The 22,283-nt window shown below is 56.0% G+C and overlaps 1 protein-coding gene across 7 annotated transcripts in view; it reads left to right on the forward strand.

Moving 5' to 3' along the window:
- The window catches only part of LOC135316641 (uncharacterized), a 158,167-nt gene extending 137,139 nt beyond the window's left edge, over positions 1–21,028 (forward strand). For 3 of the 7 annotated variants that reach the window (XR_010375891.1, XR_010375890.1, XR_010375892.1), the window contains 2 exons: positions 12,943–16,167; positions 19,665–20,721. Coding sequence is in view for 4 of the 7 variants with exons in the window: in XM_064470677.1 (XP_064326747.1) it covers positions 12,943–13,067; positions 13,294–13,487 (319 nt within the window). In the remaining 3 variants the exon portion in view is untranslated. Of the gene's footprint in view, positions 1–12,942; positions 16,168–19,664 lie in introns of all 7 variants that reach the window. The other 4 variants (XM_064470677.1, XM_064470676.1, XM_064470678.1 and 1 more) reach the window with 4 other exon arrangements.
- The last annotated feature ends 1,255 nt before the right edge of the window (positions 21,029–22,283 follow it).

Below are 22,283 nucleotides of genomic sequence, written 5' to 3' on the forward strand. Positions count from 1 at the left end.
GCTAATTTATTCAAGCATGGAAATCTTTAAAAACTTAATTAAGTTATTTCTGCTATTTCCATGCCTTATTGTTTCGATTTTACATTTAACTTTCGTTTCTGGTTAATGTCTTTTTTAAAAAAAAAAAAAAGAGGAACTCGAAGGAGAAAAATAATGGAAAGGCAAAGGGAGATCCAGCGGAAGCCCTGGTTTGTACCTCTGTGAGTGCTGTTCTGGGGGCCCGTCCTGCAGGAGCTGGTCCCTGGTTTTGCTCGTGTGGGCGCGTGGTCACGGCGTAGAGCTGGGTTCAGCGGGTGCCCCTGCCCCTGCTCATCGCGGGCGGATTTTGGCCTCTGCCGGGGCAGCAGCGCGGTCTGCAAGTGGACGGAGAGAGGGAGAGAAGGGGTGGCGGCGGGGAACACTGAGCAGCGGCTCCCATCCCCAGGCTCCCCAGAGCATCCCAGACAGCGATGGTTTCGCCCTCCCCTTGGCCAGCGGGGGATGGAGGGGGAACCAGCGGGTTGCTTGGCTCTGTTTTGCTGCTCTCCCCACAACCGGCGCCTCCCTGCCATCGCCTGGAGACAGGCAGCAAGAAGAGGGGAGCAGCGCTCGCCCCTCAGCTCCGAGCAGCCGCCTGCCCCGTTTCCCAACAGCGAAGCCTCATCTCTCCCCCCACGGACCTGCTGTGGATATGGCTCACAACGGCCACGGTGTTTCGTTTCCCACGGAGCGGGAGCAGGAGCTGCCATCTGCTCCTCCTGGCTCGCCCCGCGCAGGACGCGGTCCCCCGTCGCGGGTCCGTGCTGTCCTCGCCTGTCCGCCACCCCCGTCCCAACACGGGGCAAGGGTGGGTGCTCCTGGGCCCCAAGCAGGCAAACTGATGGTAGGAAAATACCCCTGGGCCAGCCGGGCCGGGCACCGCCGCTGCCTTCGCAGGGGCTCGGCCGCCCTGCGAGCCGGTGTTTTGCTGAACAGGATGCTCTGAAGGGCGCAAGACGCTGCCAGCAGAGCTAAATGCTGCGTTAATAAAGTTTCTGTCAGTAAATTCACTAATTAAGGCTCACAGATGGAGCTGGAAGGAATGCTTGTGGTGAAATGCAAGAAGTGTGAAAATTGCCCGCTTTTGGAGGCATGCAGCAAGGCTGGGAAGAAATGGGGGGGGAACCCTTCAGGAGTTTCAAAAGGCATCACCTGCATCTCAGGAAAGCAAGGTGAGACCAAAGGTCGGGCTTGGGGGCTGTGAGTGAGGCTGGCCTCGGTGAGCTGGGGCCTGGCGTGGTTTTATAGCCAAGCTGCCCAGGAGCAGAGGTTTGAGCCGAGTCCAGGTTTCTGAAGTCCCAGGTTGGTACCCTGCTCACCAGAGCTTGCCCCTGACAACAAAGACACACGCAAGGAGGAACCGCTACCGCTTTTACAAGCCCCAGAGCTATAAAGAGCTCCAGCTGTAAAAGACAAAGTGCCATAAACCCTCCCGTGGCAGCAGCCAGGGCTGGGGGAAGAGTAATCCCCCTCCTGTCCAGCAATTGCCGAGTGCTAGGCTAATTTCCCTGGGGCTTGCTGACCAGGCATTCTGTGTTCTTGCTGTATTTTTGTGTATTATTTTTAAGTCGTTAGCCTCTGCCTCCTTTCCGACTCGAGAACTTTTACAGGAGAAATTTATGGCGTGCCTCCTCCAAAGCAGGCGGCAGCTCACGGCGGTGGCGGGCGCCCTGCCCTGATGGGTTTTGCTCTCGGCTGGGCTTTCCCCCTCCTGTGCTGGAAGGCGCCGGGCGGGGGGGAAATGCTCATCCCGTGGCGCTGGAGGTGGCCGAGGGCTCCGGGCTCGCTCGCCTGGCGCCAGCCCCTTCCCAGACACGGAGGCACGTAGGTAGGCAACGGGAGCAGCAGCTGCGCGTCACGGTGCCGCAGGAATCGTTGCGTGCTGCTCCTGGCCGGGGAGGGCAAAGGCAGGGCGGGGGAGCCGCGGGTGCCGGGGAGCCGCACCGCGCTCGGCGGGGAGTACGTCTGCTTTCTTCTCTGCTGCAGCATTTCTGCGTCTCGTCCCTCTGTAGCTAAGGCAACATTTGTATTTGTCAGCCTATGGCGATCCTTTGCATATGGAATAGATTTGCTTTGGGTGTTTGCCATTAACATTTTCATTTCTGTTTAGTGTCAGGAGTTTTCGATTACTGGCCTTGCGGAGCAGCGAGCTGCTGTTTTCATGCTCTCTTTGTTTTCATTTCCACATACCATCTGAGTAAATTACAGGATGGGAGCCCTGGCCCGGGGAGGGCAGGGAGAAATCCAGTTCCCGCGCTATGCCTGGGTCTGGCCGTTCTCAGGCGGCCGTTGGCTTCCGTGGCCTGGGTTCATCCAAGACCATACTGTGTGTCAGTGAACAAGCAGGGGCTGAACAGACCCGTCGTCCCCTTCGTCACGTCTCCCCTGTGCTCCCCTCCTCTGGGGCACGTGCAGCAAGGGGCTGAGAACAGGGAGAAGCTCGGTGCAGGTGTGTTCCCCCAGCCTGGCAGGAGATGAGCACCACCAGGTCCACAGATGCTCTGGGCCAGCCTCCGAGGCAAGGTCCTCCTCCTCCCCCTTATCCCTGCTGCGCTTTCCTCTTCCTCCTCTGACTTTACGTCTCTGCTTTATAACTTAACTCCGCCAAGTCAAGTAGAGATAAAACTGCTTTAGCCAGCAAAGAACAAAGGGCCAAGTAAATGCACATCCTGACTGAAACTGCAAGCTCCATATTTCTGAAGTGCCACTTTCCTAAAATATAATTAAGTTATAATGTTTAGACGCGAGCAGTTGAAAGAGCAATAAACGGCTGCTGGGCCAGGTAAACACCGGCGCAGCAGCAAAGTGTTTAGCAAAGCTGAAAGCCCTTTACTGAGAGCGTATGATGTGCTCCGAAACATTATTGCATTACCCGGGCTGCCGCCGGAGAGCGAGCGGCAAAACACCAGTGACCGTGGGGGGGCGGTGGCCGTCCCCATGCCAGCCCCTGCGGCCACGGGTGGGTGACGGACTGACGGACGGGCTCCCAGCTGAACCGTGGACGAGAGCTGTAGGAATAGATGCTTAAACTCAGAAGGTGTAAGGTTATTCTGGTCATCGTGTGAGTAATGGACTCCCCCGAGGCCAAGGAGCAGCCTCTGTGCCTGCCAGGACAAGGGTGATGATGATTTTAAGGATGCTCACGGCACAAGAGAACTTGCCAAAATCTGTGCTGAGGCTTCCAGAAAAGCCTCCGAGGTGGAGCAAAAGCTGCTTGCCACTCCCGGGGAGCGTGTCTCCGAGGGCATCCTGGGGATGCTCTCGCTGCCCCAGCTTTCCTGCCCTTGGCAAAGCCAGCTGGGCTGCCCGGGCAGAGCGACACGGGGCGCAGCGTCCCCCACCCTGCCCCGGAGCTGCCCTGGGGCCGAGGGGTCCCCGAGGCACGGGCTGGAGCCGCAGTTTATCCCTGCTCTTGTCTCTGCGCATCAGTGCGGCTGTTAGTGGTGAACCAACGAGTGATGGGAAGCCAGTCCGTATCCAGCCGAATATATTGCACTACGCCATCGATTTCAAACGCAGTAAAATTTGACTCCTTTCATATAGGGCTAAATATTTTGTAAGTAATGCAACATCTCTTTTTAAATCAGCGTGACAAACGTTTTATAGCCTACGTAACGCAGGCATGAGGAAATATACTGTCTTTTCTCGTAGCTGAATTTCAGGAGGCACTGGGCAAACTCCAGCTCAGCAAAGAGAAATGAGGCAAATAAATCCAGCCGCAATTTAATAACCGCCCACACACCACCTTGAACACGCGTACAGCCTCGTAGGCACCACCGCTGGGCAGTCCACCCACCTACCGACATGCCCAGCCGAACGCCCCTCGTGCCAAACCTCTCGCTGCGTTTTACGCCTGTAAGTGGTTCCTTTCCTACCGACGGTATTAGCCGTGCCCCACCGCGGCCCCCGCAGCGCATCCCTGCGTCCCAACGACCTGCTGCAAGGTGCGGCCCCCAGCCCAGGGCAGGCGGAGAGGGGGTAAGGAAAGGAGACCTCCTCGTGAGCCCGCCAGCTTTCTGGAATAAATGGGGAAATCCAGGCAAAGGCGTGAAAACCATCCTCTGATGCAAAGGAGACGTTGCGAGATAGCAAGGCTGTAGAGTTTTGCAGCTGTACCAAATGCTGTTAACCTCTGATTTAAAGTCTGGGTTTCCTTTGATTTAAAATGATTTTAAAGGTTCCTGCACTCCAGCAATCTAATTATCCAAAAGATTTCTGTTAGATTTTCTTTCTCCCCCTTTGTTTCTAAAGAGGGCTTTCTAAGAATGCCACTAGGTTAGAGTCATTATGGTGTATAATGCAAACAGGGCTATTTATTGCATTTTTATGAGGGTAATGCTGCACCATCTAATAAATTTTACAGAAAGGATTCGATACAGAAAATGCTGAGATTCAGCCACAGCAGGGTCAGCCAACGTGAGCTCTAATTTCAGATGAAAGTAGTTCAGGGGGCAAAATGTGTATTTTTCACTCTCTTACTCTGGAAAGGCTAGGGAAGGACGGGAGCTGAGGAAAAGCAAAGGCATGCAAAGACAGATGAGAGAGCAGATACAAACGAACTGCCTCAAGCAGAACGAGAAGGTCCCACGCTGCCAGTGCAAAAGCTACATCCTAATAGCTACTGAAAACATCGCCTTTCTCTGCCGCACCAGTTTGCTTTCCTTTGTCAGGTCCGAAAGGGCTGGCTTCTCCCTGGCCGTGGGACAGGAGCATTTTGCCAAGAAGAAATGTGTGCCCGGTGGGAGAGAGGTGCAAAAACCCCCGATGCTTTGCTAGAAAGTCTCCTGACGCGGAGGCCGTCGCCCAAGCGTGGTCCGGGAGCCCCTGGCAGCCCCGCCGTAACACGTGCCCAGCCCGGCGAGCCTCGCTCTCCCGAGAGCACCGGCTGCTGCCCTCCTGCGCCACGAAAAGCAGCAGGGCAGTTTGCTCTGGGTTTTGCAGCTGTCTTTCTCTTAATCGGTTCATTACCACAAGTCGGGGAATAAGCGAGAACAGGTTATTGATCAGAAATTCATAAGGTGAAATTGCGCTGCTGGTGCCCGTTCATTTCTCGATGGCAGAGACAGATCTCTGCCTCCCCTCCCCTGCAAACCCCCGGCCAGCGCAATCTGCGAGAGCTCTCTTCCCACGCCGCTGGCACATCCTTGCCCTTAGGAAGGTGCAGAGATGCTGCCATTCCGCACGTGCCGGGGCCCGTAGCGGTGACAGAGCCCGGAGCCTCCAGGCCTGTTTCCATCATCGATTTGGAAAAAGGCCACTTGGAGCCCGTCCACGGCTCCCTCCCAGCTGTTGGGAGGGCGCGATGCCCGTGCACAAATTGGGCAGGCTCCTGCGCCCCCGCCCAGGCGCCGCGGGGGTAAAGGGGAGGCTGCACGACGCTGCCAGGCTCCTGCTTCGGCTCGGGCTGCCGGGCTGCAGCCTGCCGGCGCCGCAGCCGCGCCGCGTCCCCTCGGCGCCCCGGCTGGCGCTGGCACGGCTGCGGAGAGCAACGGGGAGGCGGCGGTCGGGGAGGCGGCTGCGGAGGGCGCTGGGGCACCCACCCAGATGCACACGACCGCTGGAAGCGTGGGGCTGCGTGGCCCCTTCCGCGCAGGAGCGGGCACGGACCTTGCCTGCCCGCGTAGCGGCCCGAGGGCTGCGGCTGCTGCCGCTGCTGCGGGAGCGAATGGACGTGTCGCGGCTCATCCCACCGTCCGCGCTTCTCTCGTTCTCCCGCGCCCAACTCATAGGTCAACATTCCCCGCAAATGACCGGTTTCACGGGCTGTTTCCGCTGCTGTCAATACAAGGAACGGAGAACTGTCATTGCCGGCCCTCCCCATGAAAGAAAGAATTCAATTATTTATCGCTGCCTCTTAGAAAACTAATTGCATTGCTAATTGTTTTCTGCCTAGGAGGAACGTTACATTTTTTTCAGGCGAACGGCTTCAGGCAGTTTAAGGGTTTATGAAGAGTGTTTCATCAAACGTGATTCAGGAATGAACTCACTGAGATGACATTTCCTTTCCAATTTTCTGTTTATATTATCGAAGTGGGGATTGCTGGAAGCCCAGGGCCGTAGCTGCTAACCTGATTCACTCCCCACGCAGGGACCGGACTCAACGCGCAGATGATTTTCACCAAATTGGCCTGTGTTTATGTGTAATAGTAACAATAATGCGTTTTATCTCTCTCCTGTTGAACTCGAGACGCGTTTTCCCGGTAAGGTCAGCAGAAAGGCGATCAAGCTGCTACTTAAATTTCTCATTGGAGGACCTCGGGGTGCTTTTCTTCCACCACTTCAGACTCTCAGAAGGGTCGGGAGCGGACCGAGGATCCCTGTGCGCCCCTTACGCGAAGACAAGCTGGAGGAAGGGAAGGGTGGGGGGCTGCTCCCCCGTGGCCGCGGGGCCGTCGGCCCAGCCCGTGGGAGGAGAAGTCTGAGCTGCAAGTGGGATGGGAGGTGGCCAGCTTTGCAGGGAGACGGCTTTTGGGGTAAGCCTGCGGAGAGATGGCAGCAGGGGATGTTTTAACCAGAGACACCTCCAAGGCTTCCTGCAAGTTGAAAGGAAAGTTAAATTTGAGGGCTTTGTTCCTCATGTCTTTTTAACTGTTGTGCTCACGCTGCCGGACGGAGAACCAAGGAGCTGGATGCTGACAGCCTCATCAGTGCAGAAAATACAGCTGCAACAGTGTTTGTTAGCAGTGCAGTGCCTTTAAAAAAGGGGTTACCATCCGCCGCAGTGCAGCTGAGAGCCGGGGTTCTCGGGGTCCTGCGGCGAGGCTGCAGCTCCGGCTGCGGGGAGGGCTTGGGCTCGCGCGCCTCATTGCACGAGCACACGAAGGAGCACGGGGACGCTTGCCCGGGGAGGCAGGGGCACCCCGATGAGGCGGGGGTGCAGGGGATACTCCAGGGCACAGCCTGCACAAAAACATCAGGGTTTAAATGGTTCCTTTTGCAGCAGGCAGAGGCTCTCCCGTCACATCTTCTGGCTTTTCAGAACCACGATATACCTTCCCACTTAAAATACACCCCGAAGAACGACAGCATCAATCATTTATTAACAGGAATTAGTTTACAAGCTTTCTAGTCCCTTCCGTGCTTGGAGTGCCTGCTGCCTGCTGGAGAAGAGACGCATCCATGGAGCCTCGGCGCTGCTTGTCCACGTGCTCTGTCTCCAGCCCATCCTGCGCCGACCCACCCTCCCTCCCTCCCGACGCTGTGCCCGAGCTCCCCGGGGGCTCTCAGACGCTCTGAGCTCCCAGGACCAAACCACCCCTTTCCCCAGCCTGGAAAGAAAAGGAGGTTTGCAGTTCTGGTCTCATTTCCACAGCATTAGGAGTAAAGCGGGAGTTTGCTTTGGAGCAATTCCCTTTCCTGATTCTGCACAACGAAATGCAGCGACGAGGGAAACATAATCCTTCATTATGCTGCAATACAGCCAGCAATTTACATGCTGCTCCTTTTTTTTTTAATGGTGCCGGTGCACCTGAAGATTGCAATGAGCTGTAAAAACAAACGAACGCGTACTTATGCCCAAGTCCTTCTTCTCCGAGACACGGCAGACCCTGCGGTCCCCTGCAGCCCCAGCTGCAGAGAAGCAGAAGCCGCTGCGGGGGGGTACGAGGAGAAGCCGGGACAGCGGAGCTGGCTGAGGCTGTTGCGATTTAGTCGAAGATGCGATCACAGACCGTTTCAGCTCGGTCCTTTACCCTGCCTCTCCTCTACCCGCTCCTTTCCATCGGATGATCTGGTCCTGGCGTGTCCGTGCCTGGAGTCCGCGAGGAACCGCTCCTTACCCGCAACGGGAGCACGGTCACCGGTTCGACTGCAGCAGCGTGATCCTGCATCTTACAGTAAATCAATGAAACTTCCGTGCGTTGACAAGCCCTTGCCACTTAAACGGACAAGAAACAGGTAGGGATGGGTACCGCGGGTTCCTCCAGACCGTGAGGCATAAATCTCAGGAGAACAGCAGCGGAAAGATGAAACACTGCTGGAAACACAAGATAGGATTTAGGATTTATCTCGAGATTTTTGTTCCAACAGCAAGGGAAAAACAATAGCAGCATTTTTTCTGCCGAGGGGTAGCAATTAGTACAGCAACAGGGAAAGGGGATTTAATGGTGAGCATGGCAAAGGCCTCGCTACACGTGCCTTGACGCTGAACAGCTCTTCTGAAGACGATCGTTTGTAAAATCATCTTTGATGCCCCCATCATCGCCTTGGTGACTACTTCAGGTTTCCTTAAATGAGAGGCGGGCCAGGCGCCCCCCGCCCCCAGGAAGCGGCGTGCCGCCGGTGTGCGGCTCTTCTGTGGCCAGCACGGTGCCGCTTCAGCGTGCCGCGCTGCGGCGAAGTTTGTAGGCATTCTGGTGACGCTAGGAAAGCGGTTAGAGGGCATCAGATGCTAAGATAACAAGCCTGGTGTAATTAGCCTTGATGGATAGGTAAGGAGGTGGAGAAGTATAAATGGGAACTAATAGATTAAACAGCCAGATTAGCTACTGCTATTTAACCAGCGACTCCTGACCCAGCCCTCCAGCCGCAAGCGATCTGTCTCAGCTAGCTCTGCCATCAAGCAGCAAGGCAGAGCCAGCCGGCCCCTCGCGTCCTACGTTGCTTATGCCTTTGGAAGAACAAAGGCTAAAGCCATCGCGTCCCTTTCCTTCGCGTTCAGAGGGGAGCCGGGCTGTGCTGCTGTGAGTAGAAATGTCATTTCTGAGATGTAATTTGGCTGGAGCATGCTGCAGGACAGCAGCAGCTGCAGAGGCGAATCCAAATAATGCTCAGCACTGTAATTGCATATGTAAAGAAGGAAAAAAAAAGGAAGAGAAAGTGGTCTCCTCTCCTCTGCCGGGTATTACAGATGTAGCTGTCATCCTCTTTTCCTCGCAGAGCGGCTGTAGGTGTTCAGTCCTGGTGCTCCGCTGGGTGTTGTAGAGAGATTGGAATATAATTTCCGATGCGCAGAGGTCAAGCCATGAGGCTGTACAGGCACAGCGAGGCTCTGAGAGGGACTTACCGAGCTCAGAGCCTGATCCCAAGTCCCTCTGCGAGGATGGCCGACCCGGAGCGGGCGAGCTGTGCGCGCCGCCGGAGGCGATGGGGGGCCGGGACAGGACCCCCGCGACACCCCCCACCGCTGGCGGCTCCTGCTGCTTTCTCAGCTATCAGCGGTTTGGCACCGTCCCGCTCGCTTCCCTAACACGTTTGGGATCCGGTGCCTGGGAGACGCTGGAACCAGGCCCTCCCCCCCGGGAAGCGCAGCGACGGAGGGATGTGTGGATCCGTCGTCCTGTTCGCCACCCTCCGGGAATAACCTGCGCCCTCTCCATGGGCTGCTCTACCGACTACCTCGCCTGTGAATAACCGGTGCTCGCTTTACGCTAAAATTCTGCATTAAATCCCTTCAAGTGCTTTGCAGAAGAAATATAATATTGTTTTACTGTGTCCTAAATTAGTTGGTATTCCTTATACAGATGTTAATCAATATAGGAAAGAGACACCATTAAGGAAGACAGAGTTTTTTGCTTTCAGACGAACTCTTTGCTGTGCTACATCTCAGATTGTGAAAATCGAAATCAATTTATCAATCTAATTTTCTGTTCGCAGTTTATGCTTTTATTTTTCAGTTCGCTCTAATCAGGCAGCAGAGCTAAAGGGAGCGGTATTTTTCCGCACGTGGTCAACGCCCTCTCCCCGCTTTGCCGTGAGTCCACGCTACGCTGTTCGTGCTCGTGGCGGGGGAGGTGCTCTGCTGGATGGGATACAGAACTGGTGTTCCCTCGTGCTGCGGGCTCGTCAGAGTTCCTGTGCTACCTTTTTTTGTGATGTTGAGTTCACCCGCTCTGGTGGTTCCATCCAGCCTCCCTGAATTATTCATCCCTTTCAAAAAAAGCCTTTCGCTCCCTCTCCTAAATAATTTTGCAGCAAATAGGGAGCGACTGCAGAGGCGGCTGTGTCTCAGCAGCAGAGGAAGAGCTCCACAGATGATCTTAGCCGTCGCGGGGGGTACTTGGCGGCTCGGCGAACTCCCGCTTGCAGCCAGAGAGCCTGCCGAGGGCTGGGCTGCCGTCGAGCAGCGTAAGGCTTCCCTGCTACGGACGGAGTATTTCCTTCCGAGGGTATTAGCCGGGTAATCCCAATGGCACTTGGCCTTTCCACACGGTTCCAGCTCTCCGTTTCTTCAGGTAGTAAGTGTTTTCCATTTCTAACAAGCTGTGAATCTGATGCAAGCATGACCTAGCAGCGGAAGAAACAAACTGTGCAGCACACAGGATATTGCTCCTATAGGGTATCTTCAAGTTTGCCTCGTAATGATCCAGCAGCTGTGAATCTATACAAACTAGCGCTGTTCCAAAGGGCTGTAATTATTAATCTGCTAACGCAGACACAATACACTCAGCCTTCCTCTCATCCTCTCTGAGGAATGGAAAATAATGCTGTAGTGGCAATTACCTTAATGCAATTATCTCAAATGTGAAATTTCATAACGGTGCTTCGTGTCCTGCTTTCCAGAGGACGGAGGGGAAAGCGGGGGCTCTCCCACAGCTCTCGTGCCCCTGGGCCAAGGCTCGGGCCCCGCGCCGGGTCTGGCGGGAGCTCGTGTCCCTGCTCAGCTGGGTTGCTTAAAGCCCCGCCAGAGGCAGCAGCCGGGCACCGCCGCGTCCCACGGCGCGGCTGTCGCCAGAGCAAGCCCGTGCCTGCCCGGGGCGTTGCCGCGGCCGCCCGACACGCGGGAACATCCTCGTACGTCTGTCCGATCACCGCTCTCGCTTCTTCCAGCCAGCGCTTCGGTCCCTCAGGGATGGGGAGCGCCACGGGTGTTAGCGGAGCGGTGTCCTGAATCGGGATTCCTGACGACAGGCGGCATCGGGCGAGCAGCGAAGGCAGCCCTCGCCCCAAACCCCGACTAGAGGCAGCTTAGGTTAATTTGTCTTGTTTAGACACAGCTCCCCGTAGCCCTTACCAAGGATAAAGGAAATACAGGAGGCGACACTTGTGGCAATCCCTGGTTAATGGTGAGCGTTAAGAGCGTGATTCCTCCGGCTTGCAGAACCCATAGCAACCCGTCATTAAGGACACTCAGCAGGAGGATCTAAGCTGAGGAAAGTTCCCCGCAACGCTTGTGCACACACACGCCAGTCAGACGAGAAAGTACTCCGCGATTTGTTCAAGGCGGGCTTGAAACCTATTTCAGCGTTCTCATCGCCGAGGAAAGAAGAAACTAATTGCAAAGGCTTTTTAAAAGAAAGATTGAAACTAGCCCAAAAGAGTACACGGATTTTCCTTCCTCTCCTCTGATAAATATTTAATTATCAAATGTAACGCAGGGATTGGGTTTTGTTCCCGGTTGTTTTGATAGGCTTTTGTTTGTTTTTACACATATATATTTATTTATATTCTGTACTTCCATTGCGACTGACGTCCTTGTGCGGCATCTTTGAGCTGATATCTCTTATAATTAGACAGAATTGTCTTTTCATACCGCTAATCTGCACTGACTAATTGCTCGATGAATACGTAGCTCCTTGCGGAGGCAGGCGGGAAGCGGGGAAGCAGCCCTCGCCGCCCGCCCGGTTCGGAGCTGGCTCCCTGCGAGAGCGAAGGCAGGGAGCGGGGATGCAGACCAAGGCGGTACCCGGCATGCCGGCGGGTGCTGAGCCTGTGGCATCCCTGAAGAGCTGGTTCGCTGCTCTGGCCTCCCGACTCAGCTACCTGGGGGTCGTCCTTGCCTCAGTACAGCCGAAGCGGCAGCGTCCTGAAGGAGCGGTAGGAAAGCGGATTTCCCCTGGACTCCAGAAAGCGAAGGGAAAAGCGCCTTACGGAGATGCCGAGGCGTCCAGACGCTGCTCTGCGCCGACAGCCTGGAGGACAGCCTGCCGGACGTTGTGATACAGTTCCCGTCTCCTGGAGCAGCAGCCCGAAAACAAACCAGCGCTCCGCGGCGCCGGCCGTCTCCCTCGCCTCGTTTCTCCGACGGCTGCTTTTCCCGGTTTGTTTTCTTTTTTTCCCCTTGCTTTCTGGTATAACCCTGCACCTTTCTTAACATTTGATTTTTTAAAACCTCAACCCGATAATGTAATCGCCTGAAAATGTTTATTTACTTAAGGGACTCTTTACTGAAAACTCCAGGCTCTGGACTGCTAATATCATACATTTACGTAATTGTGTAATTAGAAACCAAACGACAACTGTTTATTTAGGCTCCATTTTTCACGCGTGCCTTCAGTTCGCCCCGTTCCAAGGGCAGCGCGTCGGGCTCATTTCTGCTGCGCCGTGCTCTGGAGCACATGGCCCTGTGCAATGCCACCCTCTCTCCAGCACGGCGACCTTGCGAACGCCCGCGCTTCATTTCTCCCCGGCCTGTACTCGAGGCCGATGAATTATTGCTCATGCAAGATCTCATTAAAATCACGGAGAATTTGCACAAATGAAGCACCCCAGGATCTGGCAGAATAATCCTGCTCTCTCATACAGAGTCAACATCGGAGCCGCATCCTTGGCCGACGTGCCGCTGGCTCGCCGTGACCAACCCCTGCTACAGCCCGCGTCCCTGCAGCCCTCCTGTCTCTCGCTTCGTGCGGCGGGATTTCCCCCGGCAGGATTGGTAACGACGTGGCCTCGTAAATAACGTTCCCCAGTGGGATGCTCTGTCGGTGCCTGGCTATTAACGGTTGAGCATTTTTTTTTTTTTTCCACAATGTTCTACTGCCTTATTTATGATTATTGGGACTCGCTGCCTTTCTAAGGAGTAGCCGAGTGGTTGTCACTGGCTGGACTGGTGGGGTTTTTAATATATTTATTTTAATTGAAGCGGTTGTTGCTGTTAAAGGTCTCTACGTGTCCCTAAAGCCAGCCGGGCACATCTGTTTTTCACTCTCTGGCCGTGGGTGAAGTTTATTCCTGCAAAGGTGACTCTCTCCTCCTGTGTGTCTGCAGCGTCCCAGGTGTCCCCCGCTTTGACATGCAGAATATTCCCAGACAGCGCCGGCTTCGGGGCAGCCCAGGAGCGATAAAGCTTCAGCCTCTGCTACAGTCTCAGCTTTGCTTCTCACTACATAAAGGTCTCTGTATCTGGCATTTGATGGCCTCAGCCTCGTAAGTAGCCATAAAAATGTAAGGGCAACTACACCTTAAGGTATTGTTTCCCCATCATCTCTCCCTGATACACACGAGCGCGTTGCCGCGTGTTACCAGCCGCTCCTGGCTGGGGAGAAACGACGAGAATCAGTTACGAGCAGCATCACAGGAGGGAGATTTAAAGGCCACCTCCTCTTTGCTCTTCATTAGAAACCTCTTTGGTAAGCAACCCCGCTTGCACCACTCGGCGTAGCCGAGCTGAAGTTCCAGCAGTCGGGAAGCCTCCGGAGACGTGTGACGGTGCTGCCCGGGCGCTGCTCCGACGCCAGGCGGGGAAGGGAGGCGGGTCCCGGGGTACGGACAAAAGACGCCAGGTCCCCGAGGAGCCGTTGGGAGAGCCTTAAAGCTGGTGGGTATGTCTGATGTCAGCTTTCATCGTTTCATGGATCCCACTGAACCTACATCCATCAGTTAGAGGCTTTCAAAGTGCAGGGGAATAAAGCTCCTCATCTATAACGGCCCCAAAAATGCCTTTTGGCAGCTTTATTGCCTGCCACATGCGGGGAAAGGAGCACATGCAGTCTAAGAACCAGAAACCACCTCAATAATTCTATTAGTAACCAACAAAAGTTAGGGCGAGGGGAGCTTTGTTTTCTCCAAGGGAGAGAGAGCAACCCAGGGCTGCTGGAGCTCTCCGGAGGAGCACTGGCATGGATCTCAAGCTGGTTTGGACCTCGACGCCACTGCTGGGAGCCTTGCGTGCTGCCGATGGGAGCCTGGTGAGTAGGAAGAGGTTTGTACCCACCAGGAAAACCGGCCCCACGTGAATCTGTGGCGGAAACCTCCAGAGCGTGCGCATTGACCCCAGGAGGGATGCGTTAAACCTGCAGGTACGATGCCGCAACCGGCATGGCGCGAACTCCACTGCCGGCCTTCACGAGCACAGGAAAGGTCTGCCCGGGCAGCGGGCGTAGGCTGGAGGCAGCACGGCAGGTCTCTGCCGGACCTGCCTGCTCTGTCAGAACAAGCTGGCATCAAAGCCAGCCCCAGAGCTCGGCCTCGTCCCGCTGCCTCATCCGCTTCGTCGCTCCCGGCGGCACGAGGCTACAGATGGGTCCCTTTCCATCCCTCCGACCCCATGGGGCTGCGTCTCGCTGCAATTCCCCAACCCCATGAAAAGAGTCAGGTAGAGCAAGCCTCGGAAGCCGGGCTCGGTGTGCAGGCTGCCGGGGGTGCGGACCCCGCGCTGGCCCCCCCCCCGGGGTGCCAGCCCCTGGCTCCGGCAGCGGCCGCGCCGGCAGATGGGCTCCCGGCGTCCAGATGTTGTCACCGGGAAGCCCTGTCAGGGGTTGCTGGCCGGGGTCTCGTTCTCGCCTGTCAGACTTGACATCTTCAGCGTATAATTAAATGCCAGGACGCGAGCGGCAGAGCAGGTGCATGCTAATGAGGAGATCAATTTTAATTATGATTTTAATTAAACACCCAATCCAGTAGGAAATATGACAAGCAGGCTAGAAACGCAAAATTTATAATGGGGAAGAAGAACGGCGCGAGAGAGGGAAGAAGGAAGCGAGGCGCGTGCACGAGCAGAGCGATGGGGAAACGGCTTCGTGAGGGCCAAGCAGCTAACGGGCAGGGGCGAGGGGCGTCCTGCTCGGGCCCCAGCAGCCCCCGGGCTTTCTGCCGGGGCAGGCGCCGCGTCCCCAGAAGCCTTGCTGGCAGCGGGAGGTCGTAGCTCGTTCCCCAGTCAATGGGGCGTGGGTGAAACCCCTCCGGGCCTTCACTTGCCTCTGCAAGGCGTCGCGGCTGCCCTCCCCTGCTCCCCGCGAGCCACCTACACGCCGATTTATTACTGGGGGGGGGCGTAAGTACAAAGCACAGTTAGGTAGAAGGAAGGACGCTTTGGTGGTGACGAGACAGGGCTGAAACGGGGGCATCTCGGTCGGGTCCCTAGCTCCAAGAGCCGGCCCCCGCGTCGCCGTGCCCACGCAGCGCCGAAGGAGGGCCGGGGCCCCTCTCGGCTCCGCCGCCTCGCCGGCCCGGCTGCGTGGGCTGCACGCTCTTCAGGCTGGCTGATGGCTGGCGGCGAATCACTCCTCTCAGCGGGATGCTCTCAGCACAATCAGAAGACAAAAAAAGAAGCTGAAAATTTCAAGAGTTTCCATAATTTGATGAGGAAAGCTCAAAACCCCCCCATATTTAACATTCTGTTGTTGTTTTTGCCAGCGCCTGGGTTTTGTAGGGCCTATACAAACCCCGTGGCTGGGCGGTTTGGCGGCAGCGCTGCGAGGAGGGAGCTCGGGCATTGCCTTCGCTGCTGCCCGGCCCCGGCGGCGGCCGGATGCCTCGCGCTGGAAGCCGAAGGCAATGCGACCGCTCCGCTTCTTAAAAACAGATGTGTCAATTTAGACTCGGTGGCAAAACACAGGAGGAGGGGGAAATCAGCTCGATGGGAGCCAGCTGAGAAAGGAGCAAAACAGGGCGAGGAGAGGCTATCTGCCAGGGACTCGCATGCTCTTGTAAACCACAGGGTGTGCAACTGCAGCGTAGGAATCGGCTATAAAAGGAATTACCACTAAATGGAGATCTCTGGCAAGAGGCTTTAGAGAGGCCTGTGTTACGGAGGGGGGGCTGTGGTTTTGGATCACAGATCAGAGGGAACCTTTGGGATCTCTCAGTGTACAGCCCGGTACATTTGGCTGCTGTGGATTAACTCCTGTGTGAACTCAGCCGTGCTTCAAAAGAGCAAATCCCTCCCTGAATTACAGTCTCCCCAGAACAGGAAACCCTCCATCTCTCCTGCCGTGGCTAAATTCCACCTCGTTACTCATCCAAATCTGCCTCCTGAACTTGTTACCTTCGCGGCATTATGGGAAGCCTTTAACGGAGCGATCGGTGAACCACTGAAATCAGATTTTTCTCTTCCCGGCACAGGTGGATCCAGGGCAGCTCGTGCCACAGCGGCCGCTTGAGCTCCCGAGCGGCGGGGGCAGCCCGAGGCAGCCCGTCCCCTCCCTGCACGACGGAGGGACGAGGAGCGGGGATGCTCTGCTGGTCCGAGGCCCCGGTAGAGCAACGGGAGCGGTGAGTGCAGGCTGCCTCGCCAGAGCCAAGTGCTCACGAGCATGTATTTAACACCAGTCCAGACGCTGTGAGTGGGGTTTTTCAGCTCGTCAGTTATCTGAAGTCGGCCCTGGGGCCCCTCCCTCCTGCTAGTCTCCCCCCGCCTCTGCAGAGATAACGATTTGGCTGTTTTTCACTATTGCATATCATAAACTGACTTCAGCAACCCTTTTCCCTAACTAATGAGGCCATTAGCGACAGGGCGTGGGCGGACAGGCAGCTAACCCGAGATCAATCAAACGAGGGGATATGTCTGCGCGGAGAGACGGCGAGGAGGCGCGGGCCCCCGCAGAAACGCGGCGCGTCCCGCACCGACCGCCTCCGCAACCCACTCGTAGCGGGGGGCCAGCCCCCGGAGCGGCACCCCCGTCCCCCGGAGGGATGCTGCGGGCAGCAGGGCAGAGCCCCGGAGCGACGGCAGCGTGACCCGGCGTGAGCAGAAGCCGTGGGTAAATAGGGAATTGGAGGCAGGCGTCTGGGGATGTGCCGCTTGCCAGTGCGGTTCCGCCATCGGTCGCACCCTCCCGTGCGGTTTGGCTCCCGGCCTCCACGCTTTGATTTAGGGTGAGTTGTTGGGGGCTGTGGTTGCGACAAGCCCTGCTCCCCGCTTTCCCCGAAAGAAGGAGGTTCAAAGGAGAAAGGCCGGTGTCCTTCCCGCAGCCCCTCCGCTCCCCCACCGGGCCAGGCTTTTATTTGCTGGCTTGAAGTTTGCTCTGTGGATTTGTCCCTCCCGTTTAATTAGCTGCTTCGAGAGCTCAGGCAGAAACCAAAAAGCCCTGGCCTGTGTTTTTTATATAGCATGAGATCCCCCCTGCATTCTTACCCTTCACCCTTTGGAAACGTCAGAGCAGTGGGGAATCTGCACCGCTTTGTTGCCTCCGCTGTTTTAATAACTTTACGGCTTGCCATCCTCCGGTGGCCTCTTCTGCCCACCTCCCTCTCGGAAGAGGAGAGCGCACAGGGAGATAACAGCCCATCTGATGTAGAGGAGGCAGCGAACAACAGCACCGCATATATCTTTAACCCTGGGCATCGGCAGGGTCATTTCATTTAGGCAGTGCGGTATTTTCTGCTGCCTGAGCAGCAGAGTCCCGCGCGCCTTCACACGGCGGCCCAGTAAATCATTCTGGCCAGATAAAACTGCAAAGGATGGTTAGTTACTTATCTGGGGCTCAATTTAAAAGCCGGCGGTTGGGGCGGGGGGGCTGGCGAGCGCAGGGGCACCTCGGCTCACCTCCGGGAGCGGGTGGTTGTTAGAGCTGAGCCACCTCGGGCTGCAGGAAGCAATTTGTCTCCCAGAGGCTGACAGGGGCTCCTTTCTTCTCCACTTATTCCTTGCTCAGAAATAAAAGGGGCATCCGCTCACATGAAAAGCAGGGAAGGCTCCAGGTTTCCCTGGTAAGGTCTCTCCCAAGCTGGCACGCACGGGCAATTTGTACAAATGACACTTCCCCGGGAGGGAAGAAAGGAGAAGAAGAGGAAGAAAGAGCCACCCCGGCTTCCAATTTGTGCCTCATCAGTCTGCCCCAGATCCTCTTCTCCCCCACTTTCAACCTCATTTGCGATGCTCTGGCTCCGGTCCCCGTCTCTCCCATGGCCAGCCAGCCCTTCTTCCCTGGCAAGCGCCGTAATCGCTGGGGACGATGGTTTATTCTGCACGGCGCCGAGGCCGTGCTCCTGCCGCTCGTCCCGCGAGCAGCCGCTCCCCGGCCAGCCCCAGCGTCAGCACTTGGCCGGACAGGGACATGCAGGCCGACGCATCCAAATTACCTCTTGAAGTGCATTAGTTAAACCTTCGCGGCCTCCTTGGTGGGTGTTTTTATTCAGTATTAGAGTGGTTCTAATTCGATTTATCTTAATTCACTTACAATTTGCTTATAATTAAACTACAGTGAACCAAGGGATCTGATTTACCCAGCGCGCTGAAATCTGATGAGGATTGTGAATCAGCCATCTCAGTTCACTGCACAGTGTATTAATATAAATTGAAATCAATGGTGTTTTACATTAATGCTTTCTTGAATGTCCATATATGTGCACGTCTGGGAGAGAGCACAGAAGGCCTTTGTCTTGGGGGAAAACACCTTCTCCTGGACTTTGCGCCCATCCACGGCACCCAGGACCAGCTCCTGGCCTTGCCGTCCTTTCTCCCCATTCCCCCGCATCTTCCCAGCCAACACGCAATCCCAAATTATCCTAAATTGCGGCAAGAGCTCCCAGTCGGCTCTCACGCTGCTGGTGAAGGGTCAGGATGGTGAAACTTGAACCCAACCGGGAAGGTATCGCACGTTGAGGCTTTCCAGGGAGACTTGTGGGTGAAGGAGCTTCCCCTTCCTACCCCACGGCTTTGTTCTGAGCCAGGCACTGGGAAACAACCTCTAAACCCAGAATTACCGAGTTACAGGCGTGATTTGCATTTAGATGCCCTCTCACACTCAACGTGCCAAAGCCAAGCACCCGCTTCCAGCAAGCGCAATTGGTCTAATACGTGGCAGCAATTGCCAGGCAGGGAGGGAGCAAGGAAAGACCCTTTCCTGAAATGGAGTAGTATCTTTTCCCTGCAAATGACCCGGGATCCCTTCATTTGCAGGCTGGGGAGGTGAGTGCAGCATCCCATCCCCACCCCAGCTCACCCTGCCTCGTGCTCCTGCCAGCCCACCCGGGATGCAAACATCGGCTTTGATTTGTAAAGCGACCCGTGTAATTGGACAAAAAGGGGATTTATTCCCCCAAAGTCTCTCCTAATGGCCCTAGCACCTGGCAAAGGGCGGTCGTTCTCACGAGATAATGGACCATGTCAACATTAAGCACTTCAAGGCACCTAATTATCTCCTCATCAGGGCCGTTTTGTCAGAGGTTATTGCCCTGAGGAATCAATTAGATTATAGATACATCATTAATATTTTATGGCGAAATCATTCCCATGAAAGTGGTCAATACCCTCGCAAGCTCCCTTTCCACCCACCCCCAGGGAAAGCCTGTGGGCTCCCCCTTGCCGCCCGGCGCCCACCCCGCCGCCGCAGAGGTGCCCCCTCCAGAGGATGCTCATCCTGACACCCAAGCACGGCGAGGCCCTCGTCCCGCTCCCGAGCACGCGCTCCCCGCCTGCCCGCGGAGGCGACGAGCAGCACGGCTGAGGCCGATGCGTCTCCCCGGCATCAACGCGCTCCGTCCCAGCACCACGCTCCTGCGGGTCCCTGGCCCGAGCCCCAGGAAGGACGCGAGCGTTGGAGCCGCCCTCGCCAGCCCAAACCCTCTCGGCTCCCTGTACGTGTGTTCCAAAGGTATCTTCGTGCTCTGAGTCGTATTTAACTCGAGCCATAACAGTTTGGCACTTAGAAGCATGGCTGTTTTATTAATTAAGGCATTTGGATACTTGCAAGTAGAGCTCCTTGGAAAATGGAACTGCAGAAAATTGCAGAGAAAGTGATTTATTTTAATTACTATTTATTTTCCAGAAAAAAAGTGTTCCCTGCCACCTGGCCATTACCCCATTCATCCAGGACATTGGATCTCCCGGGCTGGACGCCGGTGGAGGCGAAGACCGCCGCTTATTGCCTGTGGGCAGATCACCTGCCCTAACGGCGCTGTGGCTTGGTAAAGGCTTCTGAAGTGCTACCTCAGTGGACCCGTAACAATAATTATAATGACTGGCCAGGGTGCCAAACGCCATTAACATCCACGGAGTTCAGCTCCTGAGCAACAGCCATTAAAATTAATGCCTTTGGGAGGCTTTTTCCCAACATTTCTTCGGTGGGCTCACGCTGTTGCCGTTCTCCCTGGTGGATTTTTGTGCTGGTGAAAACACAATGAAAAGAGTGAACTTAATAGAGAAAAAAACATGCACAAAAAGCTAGTAATGCTACAAAACGTTGTGCTACTCCTGCATCTTCTGAGATTTCCGTGTGTAAATAAAGAATCCGGCTTTGCTCCCTCTGACAGACTTGCTGGAAGCGCTCCCGATAAAGCTCCTTACGAAACACCGCTGTTGTCTAAGGACGCGAGTTCTTTGAGCCGCACTCGCGGGTCCTTGGGACGTCACGGGCAGAGCCTTTCGCGGGGCTTGGAGGCGCAAGAAATCCCCCCACTCCACCCCACGTCTCCCCTCCGGGCAGCCTATGCATGAGGCAAGTGTTTCACGTTAATGCGGATTGACATATGGTAGGGTTTTTTTTAAAAAAAGTAGTTCTGCTCGTTCCCCAGGCAGTTTTGATGTGAATATTAATATTAACGTAATTTCATGATGATTAGAGAACACAATTAGGGGCTATTAATAATGACACAAATAATGACATTTAAGGCCTCATTTTCATGTGAGTAATACTCTGTCTGGTGGTATTTAAACAGCTCTGTCTAGCACAATTACTGCGGTGCCAAGGTGCAAGCGCATAATCGCAGTATCAATCACGCGGCTCCTTGCCGGCGCCTGCCCCCCTGCAGAAGGGACGGGCGGTTCGGGGTCTCCTGTCACCTGCAAGGGAGCTGGAAGGGAAGGGGGCTGCGGCGAGCGGCGATGCCGGTGCGACGGGTCTGGAGAAGCTCTGAGGGTGCCACGAAGTCGGCGAGCCGGTGCGGCTGGCCGCTGCCTGACGGCGGAGCGGGGATCGCCGTCTCGGCACGCCAGTAAGGGTTATCGTCAACCTCTGCCCCCGAGAGCGCAGCCAAAACACGAGCCACCCGGCAGCTGGTGGCAGGTCGCAACCGGAGTAGCGGGGGGAAATTGCGGGGCAGTGCGGAGGGTTGGTGGAGCCACGGGGATGCTCAGGGGAGGGGCTGGGCGGCTGTTCTCCTGCTCGAGGAGCTGACTCCGCTTTGCAAGGCACCCTCCAGCCAGCCCCTCACCTCCCCGCGCCTTGGCTTCCTCAGCCGTGGGGATGCAGGAGGGAAAAGCTGCCGTAATGTTAGCAGAGCGCTGTCCCAGCGACCGGCTGGTCTTCTCCAGGCTCTCCAGAGGCCGTCTCCCACGCCCCACGGTAAAAGCAGCCTAATGGGGTTGTTCCAGCTTAACTCCCCTGAATTTGGGCATTGAAAACGCCCCATTTCTTTTACAATACGCACACTGCCAAGCTCAGCCCTTGAAAGCGGCCGTGCTGTGCTAATGTGACTTAATGGAAACCTCTGAATCAATTTTTCGCTCCCCGATGAAAATCCCCCTGGTTTATGCAGCAAAAGCTGTAATACTGAAAATGGCTTCAGATTTTCATGAAAAAGGAAGGGGAAAGGGAAGACAAACGCATTGTAGTTCCGCAAAAAGGGGGTCAATTGAAACTTTGCCGGGTAAGTGTCGGTCCGTTGGCGTTGCCCGCGGGGCTGCTGGCTGTCCCCAGGCCTCTGTGGGGACGCGGCCTGGCCCTCGGCAGCGGGGTGGGGATCTCTAACTGGGGATCCCGGTTACAAACTGCCATTTATCTGAGCCTCCAAAAACGCAGCGAGCCGCCTCGTGCCACGGCAAGGCGGCTGGCAAGGCAGGGGTGGGGTCTGCTCTCCCAGCCCAGGACACGTGCAGCACCCAGCCTGCAAACCATGACCCCAGCCACCCTGGGGATCCCCCCACGGCACACAGAGCATCCCTCCTAGACGCTGTGATTCATTTCACGCAGAGGAGGTGGGCGACCGCCCATCCCGAGCCCTCCTTGCTCAAACCGCCCGCCAAGGTGCTCTGGAGGCCTCGCAGGAACAGCCGCAAGAAAGCCTCGGGATCCTGAGGATCCTTCCAGTGAGCAAAGAGTCCCGCACCGCTGATGAGCTAAGGCTGTGTTTTACCTGGCCCCTGCCTTTTCCGTCCTCGCTACCGGTATGCGTGAGCGGGAATCCCGCAGGCGGCAGCGGGTGCAGAAAGGCGCTCCATTTGTTAGCCATCGTGTACACCTATAATTCACACATGCAACACACCGCAATAAACAAAGCATTTTCATTAAATTCTCAAGACAAACAGCTTCGGGCCGTTCTGCATTTCAATGCACATGCAAACACCTCGGTAAAATCCTGCTCATTCAGACTCCGCCTTTCATTTCCCCGTGAGCATTTTCATACCGCCGGGCGCTCCGTGTTGCATGCACAGTCTGGCGCCGGCAGGG

Source organism: Phalacrocorax carbo, chromosome 21 (assembly GCF_963921805.1).
Source record: "Phalacrocorax carbo chromosome 21, bPhaCar2.1, whole genome shotgun sequence".
Taxonomy (NCBI): Eukaryota; Metazoa; Chordata; class Aves; order Suliformes; family Phalacrocoracidae; genus Phalacrocorax; species Phalacrocorax carbo.